This window comes from Sinohyriopsis cumingii, chromosome 14, assembly GCF_028554795.1.
Source record: "Sinohyriopsis cumingii isolate HCF-2022 chromosome 14, ASM2855479v2, whole genome shotgun sequence".
Classification (NCBI taxonomy): domain Eukaryota; kingdom Metazoa; phylum Mollusca; class Bivalvia; order Unionida; family Unionidae; genus Sinohyriopsis; species Sinohyriopsis cumingii.
Window position 1 is genome coordinate 20,342,920 of NC_142974.1, and position 27,133 is coordinate 20,370,052.

The 27,133-nt window shown below is 34.6% G+C and overlaps 1 protein-coding gene across 1 annotated transcript in view; it reads left to right on the forward strand.

Annotated features, from left to right (window-relative positions):
* LOC149783381 (structural maintenance of chromosomes flexible hinge domain-containing protein 1-like) overlaps nt 1-27,133 on the forward strand; it is a 163,547-nt gene that overhangs the window by 131,566 nt on the left and 4,848 nt on the right. Inside the window, exons 41-49 of the mRNA XM_089931608.1 lie at nt 4,071-4,190; nt 8,293-8,375; nt 10,251-10,370; nt 12,602-12,703; nt 14,231-14,319; nt 14,731-14,837; nt 16,776-16,846; nt 21,050-21,221; nt 26,331-26,489. Coding sequence (XP_089787734.1) covers nt 4,071-4,190; nt 8,293-8,375; nt 10,251-10,370; nt 12,602-12,703; nt 14,231-14,319; nt 14,731-14,837; nt 16,776-16,846; nt 21,050-21,221; nt 26,331-26,489 — 1,023 coding nt within the window. The remainder of the gene's footprint in view (nt 1-4,070; nt 4,191-8,292; nt 8,376-10,250; nt 10,371-12,601; nt 12,704-14,230; nt 14,320-14,730; nt 14,838-16,775; nt 16,847-21,049; nt 21,222-26,330; nt 26,490-27,133) is intronic.

Genomic DNA, 27,133 nt, shown 5'->3' on the forward strand with positions numbered 1-27,133 from the left:
ATGCGTTGATGCTGTCTTGAGAAACTATCCCATTTTGCCAACAAAGCGTTGTCTCTAACAACTAGTAGTCAGTCCATTGTTAGAAATCATTACATCAAACAACACGTTTTATTTGTGCATTAAAACTGTGCAAAACTGTGGTCTTTCATTCTAATTGGTCATCAAAAATAGTGGTCACTCCAGTCAGGTTTAACTGCAGATACAAAGCTGGAAAATGTAATGAGAACAAAATCATACATTTTCTGGTCTTCAGTCCTTCAGTAACATATAACTGGGCACATTTGGTCATTATTTCATCAAATATATATTGATTAGTGGCATATACATATATCTAGATTTATATAGGATTCAGGTAAGAAGTGTTAGCAATCAATAATTAAAACAGGAAAACTCCTGTAACGTCTGATTTGCATCTATAGTATTCAAAATAGTGTAGTCATGTGGTAGGTTTATCTTAATTTTGACTTACTCAGTGTAGATTTAGGTTTATCTTGTCATTACCTTAGTCCCTGGTATATCTAGTTTATCATTAATGCAGTCCTCTTTATGTTCAGCTGATCATTATCCCAGTCCCCAGTACAATTAACATAACATTAGGTCAGTTCCCTGGGCATTGAGCTTATCATTAACCCTGTCCCCTGTTTGTCAGTCTTATTGTTAAGCTTATCATTAACCCTGTCCCCTGTTTGTCAGTCTTATTGTTAAGCTTATTATTAACCCTGTCCCCTGTTTGTCAATCTTATTGTTAAGCTTATCATTGACCCTGTCCTCTGTTTGTCGATCTTATTGTTAAGCTTATCATTGACCCTGTCCTCTGTTTGTCAGTCTTATTGTTAAGCTTATCATTGACCCTGTCCCCTGTTTGTCGATCTTATTGTTAAGCTTATCATCGACCCTGTCCTCTGTTTGTCGATCTTATTGTTAAGCTTATCGTTATCCCTGTCCCCTGTTTGTCAATCTTATTGTTAATCTTATCATTATCCCAGTCCCCCGTTTGTCAGTCTTATTGTTAAGCTTATCGTTATCCCTGTCCCCTGTTTGTCAATCTTATTGTTAATCTTATCATTATCCCTGTCCACTGTTTGTCAGTCTTATTGTTAAGCTTATCATTAACCCTGTCCCCTGTTTGTCAGTCTTATTGTTAAGCTTATCATTAACCCTGTCCCCTGTTTGTCAGTCTTATTGTTAAGCTTATCATCCACTCAATCCCCTATATAGCTAGTTTATCATTAGTCATTAATTCAGTCCCAGGACATAAAACTTATGATAAGCTTACTCCTGGTACATTTTGCTTATCGTTTAGCTCGGTCCCCAATATGTATTAGCACAGTCCCCTATATGTATAGCTTATCATTAGCTCATTCTCAGTATGTTTAGCCAATCATTTCCTCATGTCCGTGTACTTCTGGCTTATCATTAGCCAGACCAATTTCATTAGCATGTAAAAATTTGTAGTTTCATGATCAGCAAATATATATATGGCCATTGAGACCAGGAAGGAAAGGTAGTGATGGACCCTGGGGTCAAAGCCAGTTTCATGATCAAATTTGTCTTTTCATTCCTAATATGAACCCTGGGATCAAAGCCATTTGCATGATCAAATTTGTCTTTTCATTCCTAGTATAGACCATGCGGTCAAAGCCAGAAGCATATACTGTCACCTCAGAAAAGTTAAGAAATTTTAGTCAAAGCCTTGTTTGTTCCATATTTATTTAATTTGAATTCTGCAGAATTACATATTTATTTTATATGCCCTTGTGTTTGGAAGATTTAAGAAATAATTTATCTGCTTCTCCAACTTTGTGCTTTTTATTTGTTGCTATAAAACCCATTCATTAGACAGTTATGTCACCTTCAGATTGTGTGGAACCAGGGTAACTCAGTTGGTAGAACATTTAACTTACAATCAAGGGTTGTGGGTTCACTAACCAACCAGATCAGGTCAGTTGTCAACTGCCATAGCGTGCCCTTGAGAAAGGCACTTCACTCCCATTTCATTGGCATGATATCGCCATTAATGTGAACAAAGTGCTGTTAAGAATACAAGCAAACAGACAACATCAGAGTAATCTTGTTACAGTGCTTACATAAAAGAAAGTACAGGTTAGTGTCAGTGGAATTTTTTGTTTACTTTTCAAGTTCAACATGGTTAAAGAGGCTTCCAAATATTGTCTTGAATTTTTTATGTCGTAAAAAAACTAAATTGAGTAATTTGATATATTAACTCATTGTTAGGGACAGACAGACAAATGGAGACAGAGATGCATATATATATTACCAAGTTGATGAAGGATTGCCTCAGATTTTTTTGAGAAGTTTTCCATCATTTCTTATATATATTCTTCCATAATTGATTGGGACTTACTGATGAACTAGTTGAATGGTTTGCTGTAAAAATCAATAACAAAGTCATGGGCTGGCTTATAAATTATGCAAGTGTAATAACGTTTTCTCCTGTCGATGTATAAAGCAGTAGAAACATTTGAAAATAGTTACCATATATGCTCTCTTATAAGTCAAGTCCAACTGCAAGGAGCATCGACTCTAACCTGCCATTGCATGATGTGCTGGTAGATCAAGGTTTATGTTGTTCTGCTGATTATTCCTAGCAAACTTCATAGACCCAGATCTGCTTTTCCATAATGCACTGACACATCATGGTCTGTATTGTTTGTTACATTGATTGATTGTAACAAACTGCAGAGACCCAGAACTGTTGGTGCATGGTGTAGAGGCACATGTGGGTCCATGCAGTTTGCATTCCTACTCAAATTACAAAGTGAGCGTATACAGTATGCATCAAGAAAATAGCTTGTTCAATGCAGGAATATTGAACCTTTCTGAAAGTTTGTGTTAATTTACATGTGTTGCTCTTTGCTGAACAACATTTCCCATGTTGACACATGGAGAAAGTACCTTGTCAGTTATTACCAATAAAATAATACCTGAAAGAGTTTTTTAAAAACTTTATAAACTTTGCACATAATACAGATATAATAGACTCCCTGTCAACCAGACATACAAATACACACACATACTTGGTATGGGAATTTTTCAGTCTGACATGGTTACTGAGATCACATTAGCTTTCTACAATGGAAAGCCTGTTTGCAATTTTTTTAATTGTATAAGACTTTTTTCTTCTTTTATCATTTCATAAGAGAGAGAAGACACAAAAATGTCACTTATGTCCAATCTCTTCTAGAGTTCATAGCACTACAGTGCACCTTGGTAAAATGCAACGTCATATCAATGATATAACGTAGTGATCGTGCCGTTTCTCATTTCAAGCTATTGGGATTAAAATGGTTCAGATAAAGGTCATTATGGTCAAGCTGTTGGGGTAAAATCAGTAAAGATTAACGTCACACATTTTGAGCTGTTGATTTGAGGGTCAAAGTCTTAAAGGTACAATTGAGGTTACTCTGATCCAAAAAAGGAAAAAAAACATATCCTTATAATAACATGAGTTACAGAAATGTACACCTGTGCCATAATGTTGTGAATGATTTGGTACACCAGCACCAAACTTTGTGACTGGCTTCCTACACCTGCACCAAACTTTGTGGATGATTTGGTTCACCTGCACCAAAACTTTGTGGAAGGCTTGGTACATTTGCACCAAACTTTGTGCTTGGCTTGCTTTGATGTTAAAATGTTTTACCTAAATTAAAATAGTGGACCTTACATTAATGGCGTCATCTTTTTTAAAGTTAATATATAGGTAGTGTGTGTCATATTGTATATGCATTGTTCTTCATAACAATACTTTCCTTGTGGATATACTCTAGATAGACTGTATGTATTGAAATTAACACTTTATTGAAAAGTAATGAGTTACTAGGCAGTTATTAAGAAGCCACGTCATTTAGATGATGGAATAACAGCCTAGATAAGCATGTGTTCCAGTATCATGTGAGATTCTAATATTTTACAACATTCATGGCATTTAATTGCATGCCCTGAACAAGTTTGAATTTGTTTAATTATATAAGAATGCAATATTGTTTAGTATTTTAACACCATTAAATGTCTGTAAAATATTTTCCAATCTGCACTTATTTTTTCAGATGCCAAGAAGCAGTCTCAGATGGCCCATTTGTCCAAAGAGCGCGACAATCTTCAAAATGCTATCAGGACATACAAATCTCTCTTTGAAACAACAGAGCAGTTGATCGGAGAGCTCAAGAGTAGGTTTCAACAGATTCCTATAAAAATAACCTTCTCACTGACTGACATGATGTCATGTGATTGCAATAATTCATAATACTGCATTTTTGTGACATATTTTGTATTATATCATGGCCTTTTCACGATACTGAAGCAAGTTGAATTTACAATTTAATATTAAATCATGTATTTGAATAATAATATTTTGAATAATTTTTGGGGATGAAGATTGATTTCTTAAGCTGTGCTTTGCATCATTCGTTATAAGATTTACTGGTTCATAATTTTCATATTGCCTCAACAAACTTCATTAAACAAGAATTTCAGGCCAGCATAGAAACCAGATATCTCATAACATGTTACAGCATAGAAACTAGATATCCCATAACATGTTACAGCATAGATACCAGATATCCCATAACATGTTACAACATAGAAACCAGATATCCCATAACATGTTACAGCATAGAAACCAGATATCCCATAACATGTTACAGCTGATCAAGGTCTACATTAGAACTTCATACCAGCATAGAACCCTAATATCTAATATTATAATATTAACAGCAGATCAAACTCTAAATAAGAGATTCAGACAAGAACATCATGTTATAGAAAATCAGGGACTACACTGGAATCTCAGACCAGCTTAGAACCCTGATATCGCATTGCATAATGTTACAGCAGCTTAGGGTCTTCATCAGAACTTAAGGCCAGCATAGAACACTGACCTCCCATAGTATAATGTTACAGCATATTATGGTCTACACCAGAGGTTCATATTAGTGTAGAACTTTGATCTTCCATAGCATAATGTTGTTGTTGATCAGGACCTATAACAGGGCTTCATACCAGGATAGAAATCTGATCTCCCACTGCATAATGTTGCAGCAAATCAGGGTCTGCAACAGACCTAAAGACAGCATAGAACTCTAAACTCTTAGCATAATGTTGCAGCAAATCAGGGTCTAAATCATACCTTCAGATCAGCATAGAACCTTGATCTTGTTATAGCAGATCAGAGTGTATACCAGAGCTTCAGTCCAGCATAGAACCTTGATCTTCCATTGCATAATGTTAAAACAGACCAGGGTCTACAACAGTCCATCAAACCTGCATAGAACCTGATTTCCCTTTGCATAATGTTAACAGCAAATAAAGGTATACAACAAAACCTCACAGAACCCTGACCTTCTATGTCATATTGTTGCAGCAGATCAAGGTATACAGCAAAATCTCAGACCAGTACAGAACCCTGATCTCCCATATCATAACATTACAGCAGATAAGGGTAAACATCAGATCTTGACACCAGCATAAAACCCCTGATTTCCCTTCAGATATTGTTAAATGATCAATATTTGTATCTGTTGTATATTTTCCCATGGTAACTTCATTTGTGATTAAGTTGGTTTGGTCTTCATACCTATAATTGTAGTACAAGTAATGATATTCTGCATTGAATTCATCAACCAGTCTAAGTTATTTATCTCCATTACCTATTTAGGGCAATGATTGCCAAATAAAGATTTTTAGTGTCAAGATCGCTTCAAGTTCTTTAAAGGAAAATCTGTGTGTATCTTTCAGATTTTTTCAGTTGTAAGATAAAATGAGTGGATGTATATTATTTCTGTGATACATTGTGTTGTCAAAGACAATCTTTTTGTATGAAACAATATCAATTATAGAACTGGTTTATGATCTTAGACTCTTTGTCTACCCTGACTTGTGATCAATGGCAGTACATGTACACAACAAACAGACTGTCATGGTTGTACCAAAAATTTGCCAGAAATGCAACTAGAATATTTAATTTTTAAAGAACAGTGAAACATAATCCTGCAGATGATCAATATTGGCAAGCAAGGATATAATGCAGCCTGTTTACATCCCTAAATGTTGCTTGGCAGACAACTTGATACACAGCCATGACAATAATGACATTAATGTTTTCGACAGTATTTGGGAAAATTGATACTTTTAATTGGAACATAAATTATCTGTATAGAGAGAAAGGTAATTATTTTTCAGTCTCAAGATATGTGGGTCAATGATGGTACTATCAGCTTATGTTGATTTGACACCTATGATGGCATGCTTTGGTGATGTCCTTGTTTATTTCTCCCATTTAAAATATACCCCAGGAACTGTTTGGTTGGAGAAGGCATTATAATGTATATGACTTGTCTTAAGAACTGAAGTAAAGGTGGGGGGGAAGAACAATAGAGGACAGAGATTGTTTATCCTTATTGTTACTTTGCTTGTAGGCTCGGAAGGGTTAGAAAGTCTTGGGTTGTCATACATAACTCAGTTTTATGCCACTTTAGCTTTTCAGTAATCCAGTCACAATTATCTTAAATCCTGTCCAAATTATATTTCTTCATACATAGTATTCACTCTGATCTATCTCATAGAAAATTTAATCACTGAGGCAGAACAGACCTTGCAGAGACAATCGATGTAATGTTTATTGTTTTATGTTGATTGAGCTCTTCATCAACACAACCATAATCAATTATCATCTTTCATCCTTTTGGAACTACTTCTGCCCACACTTAGTATAATCTACCTCAACAAACTTCAAACAGTGCTGACCATGCTGGCACAACCAGAAGGTGAAATTATCAACTACATTGTTTTGCTCAGCTTACGCTAGTTCACAGTCATGTGACTACAGGCAGTATTACTGTAAATATACAACATTGGAAGCGAAGTGTGAAAAAAATGGTCAGAAAATTAAATTTATCACTAATAACTATGTATACACAGGAGATTTCACTGAGTAACAAGAGGGATGGAAGACATTTGGAAATACTCTCCCATGCAGGAGAGACACATACATGGGTTGTTGTGAAATTTGGAAACATTTGCATTATTTCAAATCTTAAATATCATTACAGTGCAATGCACACAACAACATAGTGTATTGATAATTCGATTTTGTTGCATTTTGATCCAAGTTCTTGGCATTGTCCTTCTTTCTACCCTATAGACAGTTATCCGGTATATATATATATATATATATATATATATATATCTAAAAGATCATCATGATATACAAGAAATGAGCTTTATATTTACAGATTCATGACATTTTGAAGCCTGAAAATTGATCACACAGTATATGAATAGCCATAGTGAAATGAAAGCCAGTCATGCATAGTGTGTAATAGACTTAAATGAAAGTCAGTCATGCATAATGCATAGTACACTTCATGTGAAGGCCAGTCATGCATAGTGTGTAATAGACTTAAAATGAAAGTCAGTCATGCATAATGCATAGTACACTTCATGTGAAGGACAGTCATGCATAGTGTGTAATAGACTTAAAATGAAAGTCAGTCATGCATAATGCATAGTACACTTCATGTGAAGGCCAGTCATGCATAGTGTGTAATAGACTTAAAATGAAAGTCAGTCATGCATAATGCATAGTACACTTCATGTGAAGGCCAGTCATGTATAGTGTATAATACACTTCATGTAAGACCAGTCAAGCAGGCCAGTCATGCATAGTCTGTTATAGACTTCAAATGAAAGTCAGTCATGCATAGTAATAGTCTAAAAGCAAAAGCCAATAAGGCATAGTTTGTAATTTACTTCAAATGAATACCAGTCCTGCATAGTGTGTAGTATACATCACATGAAAGGCCAGTCATGCATAGTGTGTAATAAACTTCATGTAAAGACCAGTCATGCATAGTATATAATACACTTCAAATGAAAGCCAGTCATGCATAGTGTGATACTCTTAAAATGAAGGCCAGTTGTGCATAGTGTGTAATACACTTAAAACATCATGACATGATGAGTCCTGTAAAACGTGAAGTTCAATACTTCTAATTACAAAAGTTATAAAAACAGCTTAAAAAAATGAAGAACAAAATAACAATGTTCTATTTTTAAAATTGTTTACAAATGTTCCCGGAGTATTCTAAATGGGTGCATGAACACATAAGTAGTTCCATTCTGATGTTATGAACTAATACATGATGTGATTTGAACCAATTCAGATACATGTTACGCAGGTTTTGTAAAAGCTAGTAATTATAAGTAAATGAATGTAGATAATGCTGTGACAGTAATCATGAAAAATTATGTTGATCTGTGAATTTTTTCCAGTTTCAGTAAAAGAGACGGAGCAGGAAGTGAGCAATATAAGGATGAATCTGTCCAAGTACAAAATTAATCACAACCTCGTGACTGTGAGTTTTTTATTGTTGTTCTTGATCTCCTTTATGCCCCACAACAAAAGAGGTAGACACTTGTAATGTTACCATTGTCTGTAGATCACACCATGGTTAAGTTTTGCATTAGGTCAATTCAGGCACTACGATTGGGCATCTTTGTTTCATGAGCACAAATTTAGCTTGATCGTGTGCATAGCATATTTGTGTATGATGCTTTATGACACTTGTACCTTTCTGTTTTTATATTTGTGTATGATGCTTTATGACACTTGTACCTTTCTGTTTTTATATTTGTGTATGATGCTTTATGACACTTGTACCTTTCTGTTTTTATATTTATGTATGATACTTTATGACACTTGTACCTTTCTGTTTTTAAATTTGTGTATGATGCATTATTACACTTGTACCTTTCTGTTTTTATATTTGGGTATGATGCATTATGAGAAATGGTACCCTTTTATTTTCATATTTGTGTATGATACAGGATGACAGTTGTACCATCTCTTTTCCTGTTTGTATATAATGCATTATGACAGTTCTACCCTTCTCTGTTCATACTTGTGCATGATGCTTGACGACTGTTGCTCTTTTTTGTTTTCATATTTGGAGGTACTTGTCCCATGGAAAGTTGGCTTTTGGGAAGTATCTGTAAGATTCCAGAACAAATGGTATAGCATGTTTTTGTTTTAAAAAATGTATTGAAAATAAAATAAAACAAAAATAAATTTTGGTGAAATTACAGATTTAAGCTTTCATGTCTTATAGGTTCCATTTTGTGATTTTAAAAGTTGCTTGTCCTGTGGACAAACTTCTTGAAACAATTTCTTGATATTGTCAACTGAAAGGCTACTCATCCCTATAAAAAACTATTTGATATTGTCAAGTAAATATTTACAGATTTGTTAGATATTGTCAAGTAAATATCTACTTGTCTGTCAACAAAACTACTTGATATTGTCAAGTAAAAAGCTACTGGTCCCTTTACAAATTTGTTAGATATTGTCAAGTAAATATCTACTTGTCCCTTTACAAATCTGTTATATATTGTCAAGTAAATATCTACTTGTCCCTTTACAAATCTGTTATATATTGTCAAGTAAATATCTACTTGTCTGTCAACAAAACTACTTGATATTGTCGAGTGAAAAGCTATATTTCCTTTACAAAACTACTTGTCATTGTCAGGTGAAAAGCTACTTGTCCCTATAACAAAGGGGCATTTTACTGTGAAGTTAAAGAAAGTTATTGGTCCATTTACAAATGTAGGGCCATGGATGGTATAGTGCTTTAAGTTGCTTGCCATTACAGATCACTTGCATCTCACCTCTGTCAGTGTGGGTTTATGTCTTGGCTTGACCATTATGGTTATGTGAGAAGGTTTGAAAATAGCTTCCAGTAGGTTGGTGGTTCTTCCTAGGTTCTTCCTCCATCAAATATACTGCCATGTATAGCATTAAACCCTACAAAATCAAGCCAAAAATACATGATATTGTCAAGTGAAAAGCTCTTTGTCATCAAAATTATTTGATATTATGAAATGAGCAAGCCTAAAGATTAAATTCTCGGTTGACATCATACTTACAGCAATTAAACACCAACTTAAACTAGGTCTTATAGAGTCTTCATTTGTCCAGTTGATTAAAAGGTCTCGACAAAAGTTCTGTGAATATGAAGTCATTTTTGGATTGACTGTATTAGCAAAATGTGAGATCAAAATATTGCTTTTCAATTGGCATCATTTTATCATCGTTGTCATCATCAGTTGGTGGATGCTTTTGCGGCCAAGTATATATAGTGAAGTAGATCATTACATGTTGTAGAGCCCAGAAATAACATTCCAGAGATTCCTTTACAGAATATTCTGCATGCTTCTATCCTTTTTTGAAGGTTGAAGGAGTGGAAAAGCAGCTACAGCTGGTCACAGGTGAGAAAGATCATATCCTGAATTCCAACCGCAGAATTTGTGGCCTTCAGCCCGCCCCCATGGAACCAGACGTGCTTGGAAAGGTAAATTAGAATGACTGTTTTTTGCTCACACATGCTTGGAAACATTTTTTCTTTCACTCTGCTGCAGGTCAGCATGATTTAAAACAACAATTTAAGATAAGCTTTAATTAGCTAAATGTTGGAAAAAGCTCATTAGCACTTATTTGAATTGTTGCTTTATGTCATGCTAACCTTAAATAAATCTTTTCTTACATTATCAGTAGTTCACAATGCCCAATAGGAATCAATCCTGTGAATATTTTGTCTCTTAGTTAAATAGGAAATGTATCTCAGACTGGTTTATTGTTCTAAATTTTATTGGTTGACATAATGCAAGGCAAAATAAACTTTATAAGACGTGTACTGGTTATTATTTATGGAATGTTGCTTGACTGAATCATATTGTTTTATTTGTACCAAAACTGATTTATTTCATTATCTGACATTGGTAAGTGAAGAAATATTACTTGTGCAAAACAATGAAGAACACGTACATACCCCATCCTTACAAATAAAATAATGGCTTTTTTAGCAGTATGATAAATCTGTTATGATTATTTGTTAATTTTCATGTTTTTCACACCACTGTGGGACTGTTAATGCATACTTACTACCATGCATTATGTTCATGTTTTTCACACTGCTGTGGGACTGTTAATACATACTTACTACCATGCATTATTTTCATGTTTTTCACACTGCTGTGGGACTGTTAATGCATATTTACTACCATGAATTATTTTCATGTTTTTCACACTGCTGTGGGACTGTTAATACATACTTACTACCATGCATTATTTTCATGTTTTTCACACTGCTGTGGGACTGTTAATGCATATTTACTACCATGAATTATTTTCATGTTTTTCACACTGCTGTGGGTCTGTTAATACATACTTACTACCATACATTATTTCCATGTTTTTCACACTGCTGTGGGACTGTTAATGCATACTTACTACCATGCATTATTTTCATGTTTTTCACACTGCTGTGGGACTGTTAATACATACTTACTACCATGCATTATTTTCATGTTTTTCACACTGCTGTGGGACTGTTAATACATTCTTACTACCATGCATTATTTTCATGTTTTTCACACCGCTGTGGGACTGTTATGCATATTTACTACCATGAATTATTTTCATGTTTTTCACACTGCTGTGGGACTGTTAATACATACTTACTACCATGCATTATTTTCATGTTTTTCACACTGCTGTGGGACTGTTAATGCATATTTACTACCATGAATTATTTTCATGTTTTTCACACTGCTGTGGGACTGTTAATGCATACTTACTACCATACATTATTTCCATGTTTTTCACACTGCTGTGGGACTGTTAATACATTCTTACTACCATGCATTATTTTCATGTTTTTCACACTGCTGTGGGGGGCCCCGAGTGGCTGAGTGGTCTAAAGCACTTACCGTTCCGGATCACTGCCGTCTCACCTGTCTGCGTGGGTTCAAGACCAAGTCTCAGCTAGCGTGGGTACGTGGGAAAGCCTGCCAGTAGCTTCTCGTGGGTCGGTGGTTCTTCCCTGTGTTTTCCAGGGTTCTTCCTCCACCAGTTATTCTGGCCGCCATGTATAGCCTATCTTGTGCTGAAAAATGGCATTAAACCCTAGAACAAAAACAAAAACAACACACTGATGTGGGACTGTTAATGCATACTTACTACCATGCATTATTTTCATGTTTTTCACACTGATGTGGGACTGTTAATGCATACTTACTACCATGCATTATTTTCATGTTTTTCACACTGCTGTGGGACTGTTAATGCATACTTACTACCATGCATTATTTCCATGTTTTTCACACTGCTGTGGGACTGTTAATGCATTCTTACTACCATGCATTATGTTCTATATTTAGTTATCAATGTCAAATCAAATTCATTAGTATATAATTTATGTGAAATAGAAATTAATGTTTAGAAGTTGGTTAGACATGTATTTTAATTAACATGATGGTCTTAGAAATGGCCATTTGCTTTCATTACCATTATTTATGTATGTATTTGTCAGTAGTCATAATAAAGGTGCTTTAGTAGCTCAGTGGTTAAGGTTCTGAACTTGTATTTTGGGTTTGATTCCCACCATTGGAATGTTCTTGAGCAAAGCACATTACTTTTCTTGCCTTGGCTTGATATAATCTTCATTGTGTTGCTGTGCCATAAACCAAACTGAACTCTTCACATTAGTTATTAGCGTGAATGGTTTTGGTTTTGCTGTTTCAGATTGGTCACCTGGCATTGATTGAGGACCAAGCCATTTCCCGTGTCCTGTCCTGGCACATGTCATCTGATATGGATTGTGTGGTTACTCTGACATCTAGCAAGGTAGATTTCTCTTCAGACAGAGCAATGCCTCTTATCTCTCTCTCTCTCTTTCTCTCTCTCTCTCCTTAGCTCTTTACAAACCATTCCTAATCAGATGTTCCAACTTTTCAAAGGAAAGGAAGCTCATTAAATGAGCTACTTGAATATCATCTCCTAGTATCTTGAATAACACTCAAAGTTCATTTTTAAATCAGTACGATGTAACATTTAACAAATTTGAAATTTAATGTAGATTTACTTTGACATTTTCATGAATTTATGGCTTTAATTATTGCTCCTTTCTTAGAATTTTATTTTGTAACTTGGAAGCATATTGCCTAATTTATGTACCTTTTACTTTTAGCTCACCTGACAGTATGGTCAAGTGGGCTTAATAGCACCTCTTTGTACATAGTCCATCATGTGTCCATTAACAATATTCATGATGCTGAGATGCTGTTTTACACCTGTCCTCAAAAACTATAAGATCAGTTTCAATCATACTTGGCAGAGAGCACCATGGCATGAAGGGTCTTTCAATTTTATACTAGAAATACTGGAGATTTGTTATCAAATATGGCTGCTGTTACTAAAATTGGAAAAAATTTAAACAACTTTTCAGACACTGCTGAGAAAATCGGACCCAATTTGAAAGAGATCATCCTGAAATGATGGGATTTCAAATTTTATAGTTAATGCTGATTTGCCATCAAAATATGGATGAAGATAAAAAAGCTTCAGAAGCTTAAAATAATTACTGTTATAAAATATGCAGCCAACTGCATTGGAAGAAATTTCTTCAGAAGCATACTTCTGACCAATATTTCTTAGCCAGTTCCTCTTGCATTTGGCTTCTGGATAGGTCCCTAGGCGAGCAGTCTCTGGCCTGCATAGACCTCTTGTTTTCACTATCAGTGTTATGTGGATCAGCTGGAACTTGGAGATCAAAGTTTCAGGACAGTATGGTATTTAATTGATAAAGAATTTTGTATTGGAGGTCTTGTTGATCAAAACAGTAATTGATAAAGACTTGTTCAGGAGGTCTTGATCAAAATAATAATTGATGAAGGCTGGTACAAGGGGTCTTGTTGATCAAAACAATAATTGTTACAAACTTGTATAGGAGGTCTTGATGGTCAGAATAATGATTGATAAAAACTTGCACTGGGGGTCTTGATGATCAGAATAATAATTGATAAGACATGTACAGGAGGTCTTTATGGTCAGAATAATAACTGATAAAGACTTGTACTGGAGATATTGATGGTCAGAATAATAATTGATAAAGACTTGTACTGGAGGTATTGATCATTAACAGTATAGCATTCATATAAAATGCAATGCCATGAACATTATAGTAAAATATAATGGATACTTACTGAAATATACAATATTGAATTTAGAAATGGAGAGCTGGTTAAAAGTTTTATGTAAATTTCTGTATCTTAGAATAGACGCAATAGTTTTAGTTTTACTACCCCTTTTCAATGTTGCATTTTGGTATCAAACATATGTATCTTTTCCCAAAAACATTCATTTATTCCACAGGCAAAGGAAATATACCATCGAACCCATGGAAAACAGCAAGTTTTACCACTTGATTCAATATACAAGAAAAACCTAACTGAGTGGAAAAAGTGAGTTGCTAATCGTTATTTTTTTAATGGTAGAATTTACCACAGAAAGCATCATAAATCTGAATGCAGAAAAATAATATCTACATTCTCATTTGCTTACTGCAGCCATGTATGTAGTTCAGAAGTCACTGACAGTAGGCCTCAATTTTCTCTTTAAATCATGCTTTTTTTTAATGATTAAATGCTTAGAAAAGTTACTTTAACATTTAATGTCTATTATTTTTCTCCATTACAGAGGAAACATTATTATTGATGATGTTGATCCACCTCTAGTTCAGTTTAAGGAATATTCAGTTCCTATAGTCATATCCATGTATAGCATTTCCAGATGTTTGGTTTTCAGATTCACACTGAATGTGAAGTAAATCCCAATCCATTTGACGGCAAATACTGTATTTTTTTCTGTTTCAGACCATTACCCCATGTGAAATTTAAGCAGAATTGGCAACCACCTGGCAACCCTGTCTATGCAAGAGACTTACTGGAATTTACCCAAGACATGGAGAAATGCAGAATAGGTAATATTCTCATGTACATTCACCCTGATGCGAATGTAAAAAGACCATATGGATTTGATTATGTCTGTACATCTGTATTTTGTTTATCTCAACATAATATTAGCAAACTTGCTAGTAGAATCGATCTTGAATAGTTTTACACAAACAAATTTAGGGAGCTTTTAAAACTGACACGTAAACATCTTTATCAGAATTTAATTTAGTATTGTTGATGGTTTGCCATTTGACTGTACTTGACTAAAATTATAAATAAATTGTTTCAAAGACAGTGCTGCAGTATCAGTGTTTTGCACTTTACTCCAATTGTCTTGGCATCACACCTTATTTCATCAGTATTTGCTAAAAATGTGGAGCAGATGTTAGAAATGGGCAGCTGAAGGAAAAAAACAATTGTCAGGCATCAATATCAGAAATTTAGGGGAAAAGGGTAGACAAGTCATATTGGACAGTAGATTTTGCTGCCAGACAAGCTCTACTAGACAGTAGATTTTGCTGCCAGACAAGCGGTACTAGACAGTAGATTTTGCTGCCAGACAAGCGGTACTAGACAGTAGATTTTGCTGCCACACAATCTAGAATGGATAGGAGAGACACAGTATTTTCCCAATTTTTCCATTTCTTCTGTTACCATGTTCAATTTCAGTGATGTTTATCTAGTATTAGCATCATTTGTAATTAAGTATTTTGATTTTGAGATTTAACGAGACGGGGTCAGATCCTGCCTTCTAAATACTTCATTACTCGAATAACTCAAATGTTTGTCACTGTCAATAAAAACTAAATTATGGTCAGTACCTCGATTGCCAGCCTACATATAACCACCTTGTTTGAAACAATAGGTTCACTGCAGTTGTCCTATCACATTTTACCCCAAAAATCAGCATAACAGATTAAGTAGACTTTTAATGAGTTGAAATTTCATATGAAAATGGGACCAGTTGCTATGGTTGCAAAAACATTTTTAAACTCCAATTCAGACTCATCACATAATTCTCATATCATATTGGTCAGTCAGTGGTTTGATGAGTCTTGGATATTATCCCCTGCCACTTCCCCCCTGCTATTACCCCCCCCCCCATCATTTACTCCCCTCAGTATATTACCCCCCTGTTTATTACCCCCTGCCCCGTTCTCTTTCCCCCCCCCCCCGTCTATGACTATAAAACATATAATTGTTGTACCCACAGAATAAATAATAATATAAATTAATTTAAAAATGCATAAATTTAAATTTTTATTTTACTTAATTAATCTCAGCCTTGAAAACATACTCGTCCTGGAATATTCAATATTAAATTCATCATAATGTTATAGTGCCATGAAATATGTTATTGATATGATTACAGCTGAATGTTATGTGCCAATACTCTTATCAGATTGTGTTTGTGTACACTTAATTAGAAACCATTTCTGCTCGAATTATAATCAATGAGGTGAAGCCAACACAATAGTATAGATTGAGCACAGATTAAACTGCTAAAATGATTTATATTGACGTGAAACAGATTGTGTTTGTGTACACTTAAATTGATGGGATAGAATCTTATTGTGGTTAGGCCAACACTATATCAATTAACAATTATATTCATCGTCGCTCATCATCATCACTTTATTTGCATTAGTTCGATTTTGTATCTGTATTTGTAAATGATGGTAATGGTAGGGGTGTAATAAACTGCAAGGTAATATACTGAGGGGGTAAATTATGGGGGTGGGTAATGGCAGAGGGGTAATTGACAGGAGGGTAATGTCCTGCTTCCGGTTTGACATAGCCAGTATACTTCAGTATGTTGATTTTGAGTTGGAGATTGAGCTTAATTTTATAACCTTGAATTTTATTGTTATTTTCTTCAAAAGTTTTCAATTTTAACATTGATGTAAAAGATGAACTACTGAAATATTTAAATATTAATGTACATTTGCATCATGTTATTTCAGTATTTGCCATGTTGCTTGGTGACACACTAATTCTGGATGACCTGGACACAGCCAATGCATACAGACAGGAAGTATGTATCATTGCAAATTTTTTATTAAAAATCTATGAACCCTTGATCATTGGAGATACCTACTGCTGTCAGAGAAATATGACCAATAATGTCAGTGCAGTTAGTCTATATTAGAACAACAAAATGACAACTTAGAATTTTTATTAATTTTTTTCTTCAGTGTTCTTTTAGAATTATTTCTCTGTGGAATAAGTTTTACATGCTTTTTACAGCTGAATGAGAAAATAGTAAAAATAGTACATTTAATTGAGTACCATAATTAACCTTAATACTAGACTTACTGGGAGCCATGTTGTAAGAAAAAAATGCGGCTTTAATTTATCTTCATAAATAAATCAAAATAAAAAATGTGTCCCAAGTCTCCATTTCCAAAAATAAAAACAAATGAAACAATAATGACAGCAAGGAATAGGATAAACGAAAATCCCTGTTAAGATCATAAATGCAGTAAATATTTTGTAAAGTCAAACCTGTAAAAAGTGGCCAAATAGTTGGTGTTGATACCAGTTATGCTGACAAACAAACAAACATTCACAGGCATTTGTTTTGATAGCTGATTGACCATTAACCATTTCCTAAGTAAGGTAGCAACTATTACTGCTCGATTTTCACAAGTTATCATTCGATGATAAAAATGTACAAACTTGTTTTGAAACTTAAATTTATGTAAATAGCAATTTGAGTTTTAAGGATAGAACCCGTAACATGAATATTTTAACTGCTGCTTATACATTATTTTCTTGATAAAAATCTGTTTGGAACTGTAATGGTGGACATTGCTTTTCTGGGAAGTATCCTTTTACTAGATTGTCTCTTTTCAGAAACCAATAGGCAAATATGTTCAGGAAAATATACAATTTGTAAGAAAGCAGAGACTAAATATTACATTCTTAAAGATATTGCATTAAAGTGCAATTATGTAGGTTATAATTATATGGGACAATTCTATGTTGTGGAATTTGACGAGACACTGTAAGGTCAAGGTTGTATTCTGAGTTTGCTAATTTTTTTGAAAATACGAAGAAAAAAAACAAAATGACAAAACAGCAAAGCAAATACTATTTAACCAATGCCTAATTCATAGCTGCCAACCCTCATGAATTTGGTGTGAGTTTCACGACTTTTTCAGCGATTCACAGATTCATGCCATAAGCCAAAAATTCACAAATTTTCCAATCCTCAATTATTTTAAATCTCTAATAAAATAACCGATTTCCTGTTAAGTGCTAGTCGTGATATTCGCAGTTGCCGAAACGGTCCGGTACTGCTGGTCACGATATTAGTAGATCTGCAGCTGATTAGTACAGTTGGCCCGGTAGCAAGCATTTTAGCCTATTTTAATCTATATGTATAAGAGTAGTTTTACAAATACTTTTGAGAGAAACTGGGGCCTAACCAGAAATTTGCTCCGTGCTTGCGTCAAAACACTGATTTGAGTTACCGTTCAGCATCTCACCAAGGAAAAAGAAATGTATTACTCAAAAAGTGAAGTTTAATTTGGAATATATCAAAAATTGGCCATGCATTCTGCCATTAAACATTGATGTTCATTCATGCTTTTTGCACTCAGTGTGCCATCGCAGAGACGATGTGTGGAAGAATGTCGGTTGCAAAAAACACATAGAAGTTGGGAAAATTAAGAATTCAGAGATTTCAGCTCTGGAATATTTTAAACCATTGGCGGAAGACCTGCAGGCTACCAATGCTGAAGCATTATTTGTGAGTTTTCTTGTCAAACACAATCTACCTTTATCAGCTGGAGACCATGCTAAACATTTGTTCTGGCAAATGTTCCCGGACTCGAAAATCGCTTCCAAATTTTCCTGTGGAAGAACCAAAAATGCTGCAGCTCCTGTGCATTCCTCACAGCAACAGTGACAGCGAAAGAGTATTTTCTTTAGTGAGGAAAAATAAGACAGACTTTAGGGCCTCCTTAGCTGCAGAAAATTTGTCAGCATTTTTAGTCCCCAAGATCAACCAGCAGACAAGAAGTCAGAACTGTTTAGAAAACAAATTTACGATCAAGCAGTTGAGGAAGTTCAAGTCTGCCACAGTATCATGTCTTGATAAATAAATATTTCTGCATATATGTAGTGTTTTATTTTTATTTTGCAAACTTGATATAGTGTAGTATTGACGGTCAGAGTGGATGGAGTTATTGTCATGGTATTTTTTCACAAATTCATGTCCAAATTCACAACTTTTTATCCCTATTTTCACTAATTGTGAGCCTGGAAGGTTGGCAGCTATGCTAATTTTACACCAAGTAAGTAGACAAATGAAAAAAATCTAACTTACATTTGCAATCCTATCAATGGACTGTTGAAACAAAGCTATAAAGTGAGAGGTTACATTAAGAAACCCCTCTTTCTAAAAATAGATGCACTTGCATGTTGGATGAGTATGTTCAGTTGCAAAAAAAGGTTTAGTTCATTTATATACTGACTTTCATTCTTCAGTGTGTTGTCTGTGAACAGTTGCAGTAAAGTTTTATTGGCAGCCAAGAAATTAGTACAAACAGTATAATCTGAAACATGTGTGCATTTTCTGTCATGTATATGGTACAGGGTTGTTTCAAACAGGTTTAGAAATCTTTTCAAATGCCATTTTATGATGAACTTTCAGAAAGTAAAAAGAAAAAATTCTTGATTAAGCATTTGTACTAACTTGCAATTACAATACTGTAATCTAGTTACTCAGTTAAAATTCACTACAATGTATAGTTTCTGTTGTTCTCTTTTTAAGTCATATTGCCAAAATACACTGCATATGAATATGATAGTTTTTATACATGCACCAAAATGTGTTTATAACATAGATAGAACTCAGACAATTTTCCACTTGAAAATAAAGAATTGCTTAAAACCAATGTTAAATGCAAATATGCATACTGGGAAATAGATGGCTTAATTTAAATAAGAGAATGAAAATAACACACACACACACACACACTCACATATATATAGTGTGTCTTGCTTTGTTCCCACTTCTCCCTGTTCAGCTCTCACTTCACCCTGTTCTGTCCAAAAGAGAAGTCACTTCTCCCTGAAATTGAAGTCTAGCTTGACCCCTGAAAACTGACTTTAAAAAATTGAAATATTGACACATTTGAGTTAAACTATCAACATGACAAGTATTGTGAATCCGAGTGAGATAAGAAATGTTTTCACATTGATTCACATGACATTCCTTTACCCAAACATTGCCATCCTTGTGAAGCAAAACTTTAGTTTCTTTAGTCTGAATGGTAACTGAATAAAAATGACAGTAACTGCTCAAAGTGGGGGAGAAACCACTGTGTGGTTAGGAAAGACCTGGCCATTGACTGCTAAAGGAAGGTGACCATTATATACAGGACAATTATATAGAAATTCACCAAGGAAGAATTACAATGGCCAAGGTAAACAGGTAATATCTGAGTAAAGGTGACAGTTAAGATAGATTTACTGTTTATAATAATGGTCATAAAATAAAAATGTGATATGTTTCTTGAACCTTGGTTTAGCTGATAATGTAACAAATGTACTATGTTTCTGACAGATGCCAGTGGCATTGCCAATGGTAAGATACTATGTGAAAGTTTTTAAAAGTGGCCAGAACTTTCCTACAATACAATATGCTGAAAGTTTGTACAAAAATATGTTCAGATTCCTGTAAAAAAACAGACAACAGACTGCTCCAGTGGTCTAAGTGGTTAGAGCATCTGCCTCGGATACAGGAGGTTGCAGGTTCATACCCCTACCTAATCATATCAAAGACTTATAAAATTAGTTCTTGCAGCTGCCTCACTTGGCACTCAGCATTAAGAAGTTTGTGTTAAGACTGGTAAGCCTGGTGTCAGAATCATGTGACTGGGTGGAACATGCTGCTACATGTCTGTGGCATGTTGCCCCGATGATAGAGATCACTATAAACTGCTACACTGCAGATATATCATAGCAGTATGATAAAATTGTTAAAGCTATGTTAAAAATCAAATCTCTCACAGACACACACACAGACGCACAGAGCAGATAGCAGTGGTATTATGGCACTATCGGCAACTGATAACATGCATCATCTGGAATGATTGTTTCAGATTTTGTGGACACATGGCATACAAATTTGAATAATTATAGTTGTTACAATTTGATATTTAGTTTGCAACTTTTTTGTAGGATGTGTTTTGATGAAGTAGCTCATCATAGTGTTTTATGTTTACAGATAGTAAAATTCACTCACTGTCCTACAATCTTGACACGGGATGGGGACAGAATCAGAAGTAATGGAAAGTTTGGTGGATTGATGAACAAAGCATTACCGCTTGAGAAGTTGCGTGGAGCAGTGTTTGGATCACCTCTTCCAAAAGCTTATAATGAGAAATGCACTATCATTGGTAAATATTTGTCTGCCAGATTAGCTGTAACTAAAGGATATATTTTTGTACAGCATCACTTCATGTGATGTAGGTGACATTATTTTGCAACAAAGATGACATCAGTTCAAGGGTTTTTCCAATAATGCATAGAAATGGAATCCAGGGAAGGCATTTTCAATATGAAGTAGTCACCCATAGATGTGATTTAGAATTTTATCATTTTCATATAAACGCTTCGAGTAATCAGATTACCCTAGTATGTTTTTAAAAACTTGCCTGCCTGGGTATCATGTATATTTTAATGGAATAGCCATGATTGACATTTGTATATATATTTTTGAAGCACTCAGTTTTTTTTTATTGACTTCACTGAATGAGATAAGCCATAGATTCTTACGATAATATATGCATAAACTGGATAAGCATCTTGATCCCATTCGGACCTATTACATAGAAGTCATATATTGTTGGCTGTAATGCACAGACATGGGCCTTAGAATGAGGGAATATTTCTAACCCAAGAATGTGACCGGTTGGTTTAAAGTCCTCTCCCATCAGACCATGTATGATTGTTATTTTTTACATAACTAGTAATCGTGTTGTCTTTTCAATGGATGAACACGAAACTTGGGTAGTCTTTTGATTTCAGTGTATTGACATGAAACTGTGGTAGTCTTTCGATTTCATTGTATTGAGATGAAACTCAGGCAGTCTTTAAATTTCAGAATCAACATGAAACTTGGGTTGGGTAGACTTTTGATTTCAGTGGATTAACTTGGAACTTGGGTTGGGTAGACTTTTGATTTAAGTGGATCAACATGAAACTTGGGTAATCTTTTAATTTCAGTGATCAACATGGAACTTGGGTAATCTTTTGATTTCAGTGATCAACATGGAACTTGGGTTGGGTAGACTTTTGATTTCAGTGGATCAACATGGAACTTGGGTAATCTTTTGATTTCAGTGGATCAACATGGAACTTGGGTTGGGTAGACTTTTGATTTCAGTGGATCAACATGGAACTTGGGTTGGGTAGACTTTTGATTTCAATGGATCAACATGAAACTTGGGTAATCTTTTGATTTCAGTGATCAACATAAAACTTGGGTAGTCTTTTGATTTCAATGGATCAACATGAAACTTGGGTCATCTTTTGATTTCAGTGATCAACATGGAACTTGGGTAATCTTTTGATTTCAATGGATCAACATGGAACTTGGGTTGGGTAGACTTTTGATTTCAGTGGATTAACACGAAACTTGGGCAATCTTTTGATTTCATTGGATCAACATGGAACTTGGATTGGTAGACTTTTGATTTCAGTGGATCAACATGGAACTTGGGTTGGGTAGACTTTTGATTTCAGTGGATCAACATGGAACTTGGGTTGGGTAGACTTTTGATTTCAGTGGATCAACATGGAACTTGGGTTGGGTAGACTTTTGATTTCAGTGGATCAACATGGAACTTGGGTAATCTTTTGATTTCAGTAATGAACATAAAACTTGGGTAGTCTTTTGATTTCAGTCATCAACATGAAACTTGGGTAATCTTTTGATTTCAGTGATCAACATAAAACTTGGGTAATCTTTTGATTTCAATGGATCAACATGAAACTTGGGTAATCTTTTGATTTCAGTGATCAACATAAAACTTGGGTGGTCTTTTGATTTCAATGGATCAACATGAAACTTGGGTCATCTTTTGATTTCAGTGATCAACATAAAACTTGGGTAATCTTTTGATTTCAATGGATCAACATGGAACTTGGGTTGGGTAGACTTTTGATTTCAGTGGATTAACATGAAACTTGGGCAATCTTTTGATTTCAGTGGATCAACATGGAACTTGGGTAGTCTTTTGATTTCAGTGGTACAACATGGAACTTGGATTGGGTAGACTTTTGATTTGAGTGGATCAACATGGAACTTGGGTTGGGTAGACTTTTGATTTCAGTGGATCAACATGGAACTTGGGTTGGGTAGACTTTTGATTTCAGTGGATCAACATGGAACTTGGGTAATCTTTTGATTTCAGTGATGAACATAAAACTTAGGTAATCTTTTGATTTCAGTGATCAACATAAAACTTGGGTAGTCTTTTGATTTCAATGGATCAACATAAAACTTGGGTAATCTTTTGATTTCAATGGATCAACATGAAACTTGGGTAGTCTTTTGATTTCAGTCATCAACATGAAACTTGGGTAATCTTTTGATTTCAGTGATCAACATAAAACTTGGGTAATCTTTTGATTTCAATGGATCAACATGAAACTTGGGTAATCTTTTGATTTCAGTGATCAACATAAAACTTGGGTGGTCTTTTGATTTCAATGGATCAACATGAAACTTGGGTCATCTTTTGATTTCAGTGATCAACATAAAACTTGGGTAATCTTTTGATTTCAATGGATCAACATGGAACTTGGGTTGGGTAGACTTTTGATTTCAGTGGATTAACATGAAACTTGGGCAATCTTTTGATTTCAGTGGATCAGCATGGAACTTGGGTAGTCTTTTGATTTCAGTGGATCAACATGGAACTTGGATTGGGTAGACTTTTGATTTGAGTGGATCAACATGGAACTTGGGTTGGGTAGACTTTTGATTTCAGTGGATCAACATGGAACTTGGGTTGGGTAGACTTTTGATTTCAGTGGATCAACATGGAACTTGGGTAATCTTTTGATTTCAGTGATGAACATAAAACTTAGGTAATCTTTTGATTTCAGTGATCAACATAAAACTTGGGTAATCTTTTGATTTCAATGGATCAACATAAAACTTGGGTAATCTTTTCATTTCAATGGATCAACATGAAACTTGGGTAATCTTTTGATTTCAGTGATCAACATAAAACTTGGGTATTCTTTTGATTTCAGTGGATCAACATGAAACTTGAGTAATCTTTTGATTTTAATGGATCAACATAAAACTTTGGTAATCTTTTGATTTCAGTGGATCAACATAAAACTTTGGTAATCTTTTGATTTCAGTGATCAACATAAAATTTGGGTCATGTTTTGATTTCAATGGATCAACATGAAACTTGGGTAATCGTTTGATTTCAGTGATCAACATAAAACTTGGGTAATCTTTTGATTTCAGTGATCAACATGAAACTTGGGTAATCTTTTGATTTCAGTGATCAACATAAAACTTGGGTAGTCTTTTGATTTCAGTGGATCAACATGAAACTTGGGTAATCTTTTGATTTCAGTGATCAACATAAAACTTGGGTAACCTTTTGATTTCATTGGATCAACATAAAACTTGGGTAATCTTTTGATTTCAATGGATCAACATAAAACTTGGGTAATCTTTTGATTTCAGTGGATCAACATGGAACTTGGGTAGTCTTTTGATTTCAGTGGATCAACATGAAACTTGGGTAATCTTTTGATTTCAGTGATCAACACGAAACTTGGGTAACCTTTTGATTTCAGTGATCAACATGAAACTTGGGTAATCTTTTGATTTCAGTGATCAGCATAAAACTTGGGTAGTCTTTTGATTTCAATGGATCAACATAAAACTTGGGTAATCTTTTGATTTCAGTGATCAACATAAAACTTGGGTAATCTTTTGATTTCATTGGATCAACATAAAACTTGGGTAATCTTTTGATTTCAGTGGATCAACATGAAACTTGGGTTGGGTAATCTTTTGATTTCAGTGGATCAACATGGAACTTGGGTAGGGTAGACTTTTGATTTCAGTGGATCAACATGAAACTTGGGTTGGGTAATCTTTTGATTTCAGTGGATCAACATGGAACTTGGGTAGGGTAGACTTTTGATTTCAGTGGATTAACATGAAACTTGGGTAATCTTTTGACTTCAGTGGATCAACATGCAGTTTGCTTTGTCTTTTGATTTCAGTGATCAACATAAAACTTGGGTAGTCCGTTGATTTCAGTTGATGAACATGAAACATGGGTAGCCTTTTTGTCTTTTGATAATCATTTAAAGAATGCACATAGTGACAAATCACAATTTTCAAACACAATTAAAACAATGAAAAGATAATGACATCAAGGAATGTAATAGACAAAGTTGGTTTTAAAGATGATATCAAGTATAAGGGCATAAGATAATAATTGTAGATATTCTTGAACATTTTTAGTAAATTGCTGTGAAACATATTATGCTCATCAACAAAAGATATGCATGTTGAGCAGTCTTTGTACTTGCACTGTTTTCAAAAGAACTTCTTTTACTGTAGACTCATTTGCATCATGGGATACAGGGGAGTGTGCGGATATATTTACATGAGCAAATGGTTCACCATTCCTCAAATTAATAATTGATTCTTTTTTGTAGGAATGTTATGTGAGTGTCGAAATTGTTATTTAAATCACAGATAAGTATCAGTAATAATTTACGGCTCCTGGCATGACATTGGAACTTATTCAATATTTTAGTAGTCTCATCTGTTGCAGTACCCATTGTCAATAGGCAGGATGCAACATTTCGGATTTACATAAATCGGACATTGAGTTCTGCAAGTAACGTTATTAAATATGTAAGAATTAGTACAAATAAAACTTACAAGTTGTGTTTGTTATCTTCAATCTGATACAGATGTACCAGCAAGTCATTAAAAGCCATACATCTTTGATTGCTTTTATGAAAATAAACAAAATCCATAAAGTGATTTTTTGCAAATTGCACTGGATGTTATGCTGGTAAACCTAGAGAAGGCAAGACAAAAATAAAATGGAAAGTGAAACATCCAACAAATAATTGGATTCCAGAACAGTGGAACCAACGAAAAGCATTTACACAGCCTCTAGAAATTGCATGGTAGCTTAAGTTTGCAAAGACTGATGACAGCAAAGTTACAGGGCCATAAAATTTAAGACTTTGACTTATCTTGCACTGTCAGAGTATGGTCAAAGGCATTAAATAAGACAATATTAAAGACGTTAATTTACATTGTTTTTCATGCAAATAACTAAGTATGTAAATAACGTCTTATTCTAGTACATTATGATCACGCTTTAGGCCCCGTTTTTCAGATGACACAGTCCCTAGGTTCCCTTTCTTCTCTAACCTGACTGAAACACTGAACTGTGTTTTACTCTTAATTCACCTAATAAGTGGATTTTGTTTCCCAATTTCAGAGACCTTGCAGTCCCTGAAAACAGCAATAGAAAAGCATGAATCTGCAAAAGCTGAGCTACAAGAGCAGATGGACACCATGCAAACCCAAGAGATGCAGGCCAAGTATCAGGAGTGTAAGGAGGCTGAAAAACAACTGTCAGAACTGGAGGATAAACTAGGTCAGCTATATCATTATAAAAGAAAACATGCTTGTGTGTGGTTTTAGCACATAGTACAAAAACTTTTTGTTTCAGTTCTGGTCATTTGCCATGGTCAGCTTAATGTTCATTTGCTGTTAAAACAGTTGTTTAATTTACCATGTTCAGTTTGATGTTTAATATAATGTTTAAAGTTTTCATTTCCCCTCCATAAGGCATAGTGTATTATGTTATGAGGTCCATACATTATTCCCTTGTTCATTTCTGCACAATAACCTGTGTTCTCTACCGCCTAACATTTTCAAACATTGCAAATAGTTTGCATATGAGGGTAAGCGAGAAGTCTTTTGATATAGGGGGTCAAAAGATTAAATGTCAAGATCATTGTTACTGAAAGATAAAAATGGTATCACAGACTTGGATGAAACTTTTTTCATGGCTTGCATTTGTGATAGGAAAGAAGCCTTTTGGTATAGGGGGTCAAAAGATCAAATGTCAAGGTCATTGTTTCTTAAAGAAAAAAATGGTATCATAAACTTGGATGAAACTTTTCTGATGGCTTGGAGTCAGATCGGTACAAAGGCCAATGATCAAGGTCATTGGGACATTAGAAGTGAAAGAAAAATCTGGTGTTCACACAGTAATGTTTGTTTGACCAGGACAAA